General features: G+C 39.4%; 1 protein-coding gene across 2 annotated transcripts; it reads right to left on the bottom strand.

The window, feature by feature from the left end:
- Nucleotides 1-727: 727 nt before the first annotated feature.
- On the bottom strand, nucleotides 728-6,910 carry fsta (follistatin a). 2 transcript variants are annotated; one of them, XM_039804302.1, is made up of 6 exons: nucleotides 6,690-6,910; nucleotides 5,366-5,563; nucleotides 4,957-5,175; nucleotides 4,618-4,842; nucleotides 3,813-4,043; nucleotides 728-1,862 (listed from the first exon to the last, which is right to left on the bottom strand). In XM_039804302.1, the coding sequence occupies exons 1-6, from the start codon at nucleotides 6,778-6,780 to the stop codon at nucleotides 1,774-1,776; spliced, it is 1,053 nt and encodes a 350-aa protein (XP_039660236.1). In that variant the 5' UTR covers nucleotides 6,781-6,910; the 3' UTR covers nucleotides 728-1,773. The 2 variants fall into 2 exon arrangements, with proteins under 2 accessions (XP_039660236.1, XP_039660237.1); XM_039804303.1 differs by having other exon boundaries at nucleotides 5,372-5,563; nucleotides 6,690-6,909.
- Between the last annotated feature and the right edge of the window lie 606 nt (nucleotides 6,911-7,516).

Raw genomic sequence — 7,516 nt, 5'->3', positions numbered from 1 at the left:
ATAAACTCAGCAAATCCGGAGGAATAAAATGTAGTTCATACTTTTAGAAAGTAGTTTCCCTTCTTTTTATTATTTTCTTCCGTTTTTGCTGGATACGATTATTAATTAGCCAAACTGTGAAACATGGTTGATTATCAAAAGAAATATGAGCTTTCCCATATTCTTATTCTTGTTTCATTGGTTTTAATCGAGTTTAATTAAATGAAAGGGTTCTTCCATCTGGTTTTGTAACTACCTGAAAAATAAATTTTAAATGCATATTCACAGTTTATGGAATGATTGACTATCTATTATTTAATGTAGGCCTAGAACCACTAAACATTCTGCAGTACAACATGCAAGGTAATTTGTGTAGGCTGTTCAATCAGTGTTTTTATTGGAACATAAAAATCCTTTATTAGGGCATATGTAATTTTCTGTAACAATATTGATATATAATCATGATTCGGGCATATCAGTTGAGAAACTGTTTATGAACAAAACCACTGAAAGATTATTAGTTTTTTTTTGGCTCATCCCAATTAATTAAATACTTTATCACATTGATGTGATGTGAATCTATTCCCACCCATATATATAAAAGGATTGATTCCACCGTATAAATAGGATTTGTAAAATCTCTCATGGTAGATAAATGTATCTTATCTTTTGAAGTAAACACATGCATTGACATTTTGACATGTTAAACTGTTATTTACAAATCAATAATGCACAGAATCAGGAAAAGTATAAGGAAAAAAACTTTTATTGTTTCACTCTTCATATCTGTACAAATACCATCAAACTTTGTATGTACATATGACATTTACATAAAAAATACAAAACTATATATTCATAACAGAATTTTGTATTTCTCTTGTGATGTTTGAAAATAAAAATGCATTCTGAGAAAAAAAAAAGAAACAAAGTGATGAAGTCTGATATTGTCGAGAACCGCAGTACGTTAGTCCTATTTTAGCTCTGCGAGAGCAATATGGAGCACATTGGCAAGAAGACAGTACACAAATGTCAATGGCACATTGTTTCCAAAATAATCAAGTATCGTCCAAAAGTTATCTCTGCTCTAATGTGAGACAAAATAAATGCTATTGAATGATGTCTAAAGTTGTCTCTGTGTGGAAACAAATCTAAAGGGCTAAAATGAGTAACCAAAAAATAAGAAAAGAAAAACAAATGGCTCTTTTTTTCTCTTCTATTTCATCACTGCTGTGTTGCAACTTTTACAATGCTCTTTTGAAAAACCATTGAGATAATCCCTTTGGTCAGTTATTATGAGTTGTAAACAAACCAGAAACACTTCTGTACATAAAATGATTGATATATTCCCAATAAATAAACACACAGCCTAAACATGCATTTACGTATGTGTGACATAAACATCTGTGATAGAGATTTGACAGAAACAAGCAGATTTTTACAGCTCAGGGAATGCAATTTACAGCTTGTAGAGGACTTATACTTACACGGTAACATGACAAATAAATAACACTGCTTCTCTTTGGACAAATATAGTTCTTCATGATAAAAAAAAGAAAGTAAAAGGGACAACAACAAAAAAGGGGGAAATGAGTGGTAACACAATATATCATGGTAGATAGTAAGCCTGACATTGTAAATGTATAAATTATAAAACACAAAAAAGTATAAATAAACATCTAGCAGACTGAACTATATGTATACTTCCTTTTTCTTTAAAAAATAAATAAGCATACACATAATGTACAGTATGGACATGATTCCATGCCCTAGGACTGTTCCCCTAGTGATGGGGGCCTATCCATCCAGTATAGAAGAAATATGGACATAGGCCATGTAGTCTGAGTCCTCATCTTCCTCATCCTCCTCCTGGTCTTCTGTAATGGCTATATGAGAGAATATATAGTAGCTGTTGTATGAATATGGACCACAACAGCGCAGAATATCACTGAACAAAAGCTCATAGCAAAGCCACTGGCACACAGCCTCCCTTTTGTTTCTTATTTTGTGTGTGTAAATGTTTATGTTTGTGTATATGCATGTGTGTGTGTGTGTGTGTGTGTGTGTGTGTGTGTGTGTGTGTGTGTGTGTGTGTGTGTGTGTGTGTGCGTGCGCGTGTGTGTGTGTGTGTGTGTGACTTGGCATAAATAATCACTGTGGCCTCCTCAATTATGCAACCTCCATTTACATAATCTAGCAAGTCAGGGCTGCAACAAGAGAATAAAGTGGGATGATGGAAAAGAGGGTTTGAAGTTGGGGGCACAAGGTGGGTTAGGGGGCTGGGTGGCGGGCATGGGGGCAATGGGGCTGAGGGCTGATTGTTCCAGTGGCTCGGGTCTCTTTTGGTCAGATTCCTGAAAGCAGACACACATAACACAGAAAAGTGCTCTTGTGTTCCTCGGATTTGCGAGTTTTCTGATTATTATTTTCTGGCTCAAACATACAGGGAGGGAGGACTCTGTGTCACAGCCTGGCCTTAGCAAGCAGGTCAGAGATCATCAACACAGTTCTGAGGTATTTTCTTTTCTTTTTACAGAAGAGATTTACATCGGACACGTAAAAAAAAAAGCACACAAGCAAGAGCAAGAGTGACGATACATCAAAAACACACAAAAACAGACAGTCCCTCATTAATCCAAATAGATTTGTCATTTCTGATACATATTTTGGTAGACAACACATTCACTGGAAACAGAATGTACAATAAAAGTTAGCTGGTAAATGTTAACTTTTTTTCTAAGGATGAGATGAGAAGTAGAGAGCATGGTTCTACAAGCTTCTGATGCTTAACCTGCACACTGTAAAGTATCACATGTATATTTAGCTCATGAGGTGATCATAAAGTTGGTCCCCAGATTCCATTGTATACCTTAGGCACATCCCATTAAGGTACTCAGTCAGGAAAGAGAAACTAACAAGGAGACACTCTTTAACAGAGCAAATTGGAATGTAAATCTGATACTCCCTTGAGGCTATTGTTCAATTTGATGGTTTACCTCCAGATTTGTGAGAGCATGAATGGCTCACTCTGGTCTACAGATAGTCAATGTTAAAACCCACTGTCATTATCACTAACATGGCACCAATATTACAATCACCTTATGCACATCATATGAGTATATTCAAAAGTATTCTGTTCTTATTGACATGTTGGCAGTGTGGTGTATGTCACAAGAGGCAGTGCATTTTGAATTGATTGATTACAGCCAAAAGCAACAAAAAGAAAAGAAAATACAAAAAACAGATACACCATTACCATGAAATTAGCAATGTGACCATGGAATTTACAAGCTGTAAATATATAAACACTATCATAAAAATAAACCATTACTGATAAAAAAAAAACAAAATAAAACTGCATGAGATTTCAGGCAACCTGCTCCTGCATAAACTTAGACTTTAAATATCAGGATTGTTCCACTGCAAACAAAATTAGTCTCCTTTATTATTTGTGTTAGTTTAATGGAGTTAGCTTTTTCAAGACTCTTACATGGAGTCTGCTGATATATAGCTATGTTTTTTTTCATTCACCTCTCTATTATTTTGTTTTGCAGAAAAATTTAAAATAAGTAAAATTAAAAAAAATCAACAAGAACACAAGAACAAAAGCCAGCGACAAAAACGTCATGCAAGTTCTTCTATTCCCAAGTCCTTTCTGCTTGCTTAAGCTGTGCTTGGTGGTGTGGCTGGGGTGGGAGTTTGGGGGTAGTTGGGATGGGGGGCAATTTCAGGGGAGGTTCTTGTTGGGAAAGCAACATGGAATATTGTCTTTTGCTTGGAGAGGGGGGAGGGTGTTTTTTTTTTTTTTTCATATTTTGCTTTTGTTATTTACTTACAGTTGCAAGATCCCGAGTGCTTGACTTCCAGCAGCACCCCCATAGAACAAGCAGCTTGCTTCATGGCACATTCACTGGAATATGTGGTGTTGTCGCTGGCACACACCGCTTCATCCGTCCTGCTCTCCGGACAGGTCTCATCACACAGCGAGCAGCGTCCCCGGCTCATCCGAGCATCCCACAGACACTTTTTCCCTGTGCTGCACTGGATGTCCTCACATGACTTGGCCTCTAATAGGAGAGAAGAAGAAGTTAGCACAGGGGAAATCTTTGATTAGTTGGATTATCATGAATGTCTTTCAAGCAGGATCAGATGACTGCTGAGTTTTTTGGAGAACTAAGCTAGGAATAAAAATTAAATCCTGTTTTATAAGGTTAGGGTCTTGGGGCGGGGAACATAAAGTCATGTTTTAGTTTTCATTCAAGACTCAGATTGACTGCTTTCTGAATAAGAATCCATCTGACTCAAATATTAACTTGAAGCATGTCTTCATGGCCCCCAGCACTCTCCTGTTTGGCTCTCTTTCTCCCTCCCCCTCTATTTCCCTCTCTCCCATATGGGATAGTGCTGCCAACATCAGGAAATAATAAGATGTCTATCATTTCTTGAGCAAACACAAGCAACTACCAAACCCACTCGCTCTCTAAGACCCCCTCCTCAATGGAATGTTGGCAAAAACGAACAGTGAATAACTGCAGAGCTGGCCTGGATGAAAATGCACTCAAACAATATTCAAAGTCAGTGGCTGGAGGCGCTTTCAGGGAGTAAGGTCTCGCACTCTCACGTCTCTAGTTGCAGACTTACTGATGCATTTTCCCTCATATGCCACTCCAATAGATCTGCCGAGGAGACACGTAGCTCTTCTCAGGTGACACGCACTGGCGTACATGATCCCGTCGTTTCCACACAGGTACTGCTCAGGCGACGTCAGTTCGGGGCAAATCCGATTACACGTCACACAATATGCGTTATTAGTCTGGTCCACGACGCAAGTGGAGCTGCCGGGGCACAAGACGTCACGGCACGTTTCTGTAGAGACAAAGAAATTGGAAGATTTCATGACCGTTGGATTCTTGGCACATGCACTTTAAGAAATGCTGAATCTCATAAGTGAGCAGAATATAAAAAATAATGTTTACTTACTCTTGCACTTTCCCTGGTACTGCACGTCCAGGTCGGGGTGGCCTTTACATTTAGCCTTCAGCAATGCGCATTCGTCTTTGTAGGTCTTCCCATCTGAGCCGCACACCGGTCCTTTCCAGGTGATGTTGGAGCAGTCTGGTGCGCACACGCAGCGTGGCTTGCTTCTTCTGTTCATCTTGCATCTCTTTCCAGGCCCACAGTCAACATTATCGCAGGTTTCTAAAACAAAAAGTCTGTGTTAGGTGATGCTGGTGAGGATTTTGGCCTTGTGTGTAAACTTACTCATGTGCATAAAGTACATTCTATAGTTTACGCACTTTTGTAGGCGTAAATCAGATCATCACGAGGATTTATTAAACGAAATGGCTGATGATGTGAATTATGAGAAAACCAAGGGAAATGAGTGCACCTCCACCTTTGCAAGGTATGCAATTGGGAGCTCCGCCATTGAAGATCATCCACCTAAAGAGCGTGCTGTTGGGGACGTCCTCCTCGGTCCAGGACGTCCCCAGTCTTCCACTCCGACAGCACTCCTCCCTGCTCATCCCGGGCATGTAGAGCACCTGGCACCTCCCGTTCTTACCCTGCTGCAACCAGCAGTTCCCAGCTGTAAACAGGACAACAAAAAAAGCTCAAACGTCGCATGTTGAATGTCTGAAACCGCTGACCCAGACTCACTAGACACACACGCAGCCCGTATTATCCGAGACACTCTCTCCCTCCCTTTCGACCTCCTGGCAGTATTCTTTTTTCTCGAGACTGTTAACACTTGCCTATCCCATCTGTGACAGACAGCCCTTACAATCCTGCCACAAACCAAAAAAGTAAGAAGAATCTTTGGAGGGGGGGTTGTCCTTTATTCCTATAGCCTTCTTGTTATCAGTGGACATGAAGTGAGGCGTCTAGACAGCGTTAAATAGCAGCCAATCTCCTTCAGAAAACCACGGTCATTAGCCAAACAAACCACCGTCACACCAACGCCTCAGAACAATATCCCAGACCCACCAGACTATGCCTTGCTTATTAACAAACCAGTGTAAAGTTTAAGGTTAGGGTTATCCAAATATAAAGGCAGAATAGTTATCCTATTATTGTGGAACAAAAATATCCTTTAAACCGACACAGACAATCATTACATGAAGTGTGAACTGGTGTTTTTTTCTTAAATTGAAGACTGATTTCAACTATAAGATCCCGAATGAAATGATTGCAAATGTCTCCAGCTTTATTCATCTGTCAGAACTAAAGATGTGAAATTGCGACCAAATAAATCAATTTTTTGCACACAATGCTGAGTGGATGTGTACGGAAAAAATATAGCCTAGGCTAAATAACACGCCCATAAACTCACGGGGGATATTCTGAAGTTTGTTACAGGTTTGACACCATCGTGAGACACTAAACGCTCATACAAAACTATCAGAATATGCTCAGGTATTATGGAAAGCTGGCGCTGCCAGCAGCACGGCGTTGCGGCTTTGCGCCTGGCGAGGGCTGCAAAACTTGCCATATAGTCGCACTTTGAAGTGTCCCATATGGCACCTGTTTTATGGACGCTTTACGCAAACACTGTCTGATGCAGAGAGAGTTTTATCAGCGGTGAAAAAAGCAAACTCACTTTGAAAAGTTTCTCTGTTGCAGCAAGTATCGGACACTCGCGTTTTGTGGCTGACAGCATGCTGAAGTTGATCAAAAACGGAAAGAATAAAAGAAAACTGATGAAGAGAGCTTACCTTGAACTTTTTGATGTTCCATGAGGTGACAAAGCCATATGAACAAGAGAAAAAAGCCCGGGTGAAGGTGGTGTTTCAGCATCCTAAACATGATGGAGAGGCAAAGTGAACTACGTATTTGACACAGGCAGCGCAAAAGTAATCTGCTTAAGGTGGCAGTGTTGAATAAGTGTCAGTCTGAGAATGCAGCCTCTCTTTTTAAATCTATAAGGGGTCTCGGGTTGACTGTCTCTGGTGGGCGGTCTCCTCTTCTGTGGGGGTGGGGAGATTTTTTTTTTTCTTACCAAAGTTCTTTCAATCCTAATCAGGTGACATGGTTACAAGCAACTTTTCCGTGCCACAATAATCAAAGAATATAAAGATATGTCTGAATTTGTGCAAACACCACACTTCGGAATTATGCCGCTTTGCAGTTAAACAAAAGCAAAACACAGCAGATCAGGCAAAATGTTTCAGCTGATATGGATTTGTGTATTGATGATGGAGAATAATATTATTATTGTTTCATTTTAATGGTTTTAGTTTTTTCATCACATTATGTCAGTATGCTGCCAACAGCTCTGTTTTACGCATGGCTAGGGGTATGCATAGATAGAGCTATAAAAAGAATAATATCAATAATAATGACAATAATAATAATAACAATAATAAAAAACAATACAATGATAATAATGAAGGTCATGCTACTCATAAATCAAGGTCTTTATTACTGTACATAATCAAACCCACAGCCAACATGCCTATCCGGGCATACCATCAGTCTTTCAAATTAAGGGTACTACTTGTTGGTAATTGATATATTTTCCACCAACTGCAGACAAACGTGT

This window comes from Perca fluviatilis, chromosome 6 (genome assembly GCF_010015445.1).
Source record: "Perca fluviatilis chromosome 6, GENO_Pfluv_1.0, whole genome shotgun sequence".
NCBI classification, from domain to species: Eukaryota; Metazoa; Chordata; class Actinopteri; order Perciformes; family Percidae; genus Perca; species Perca fluviatilis.
Note: the sequence above shows the minus strand (reverse complement) of the source record. Positions and strands in the feature narration are given on the sequence as shown.

What these genes read in the sequence shown, in the direction of transcription:
- fsta (XM_039804302.1), bottom strand. Translation starts at nt 6,780, where the DNA reads ATGTTTAGGATGCTGAAACACCACCTTCACCCGGGCTTTTTTCTCTTG. An exon ending in GGAACATCAAAAAGTTCAAG is followed by an intron (nt 5,564 to 6,689) that starts GTAAGCTCTCTT and finishes TCCTGTTTACAG; the next exon opens with CTGGGAACTGCTGGTTGCAG. An exon ending in ATATGAGGGAAAATGCATCA is followed by an intron (nt 4,044 to 4,617) that starts GTAAGTCTGCAA and finishes CTCTCCTATTAG; the next exon opens with AGGCCAAGTCATGTGAGGAC.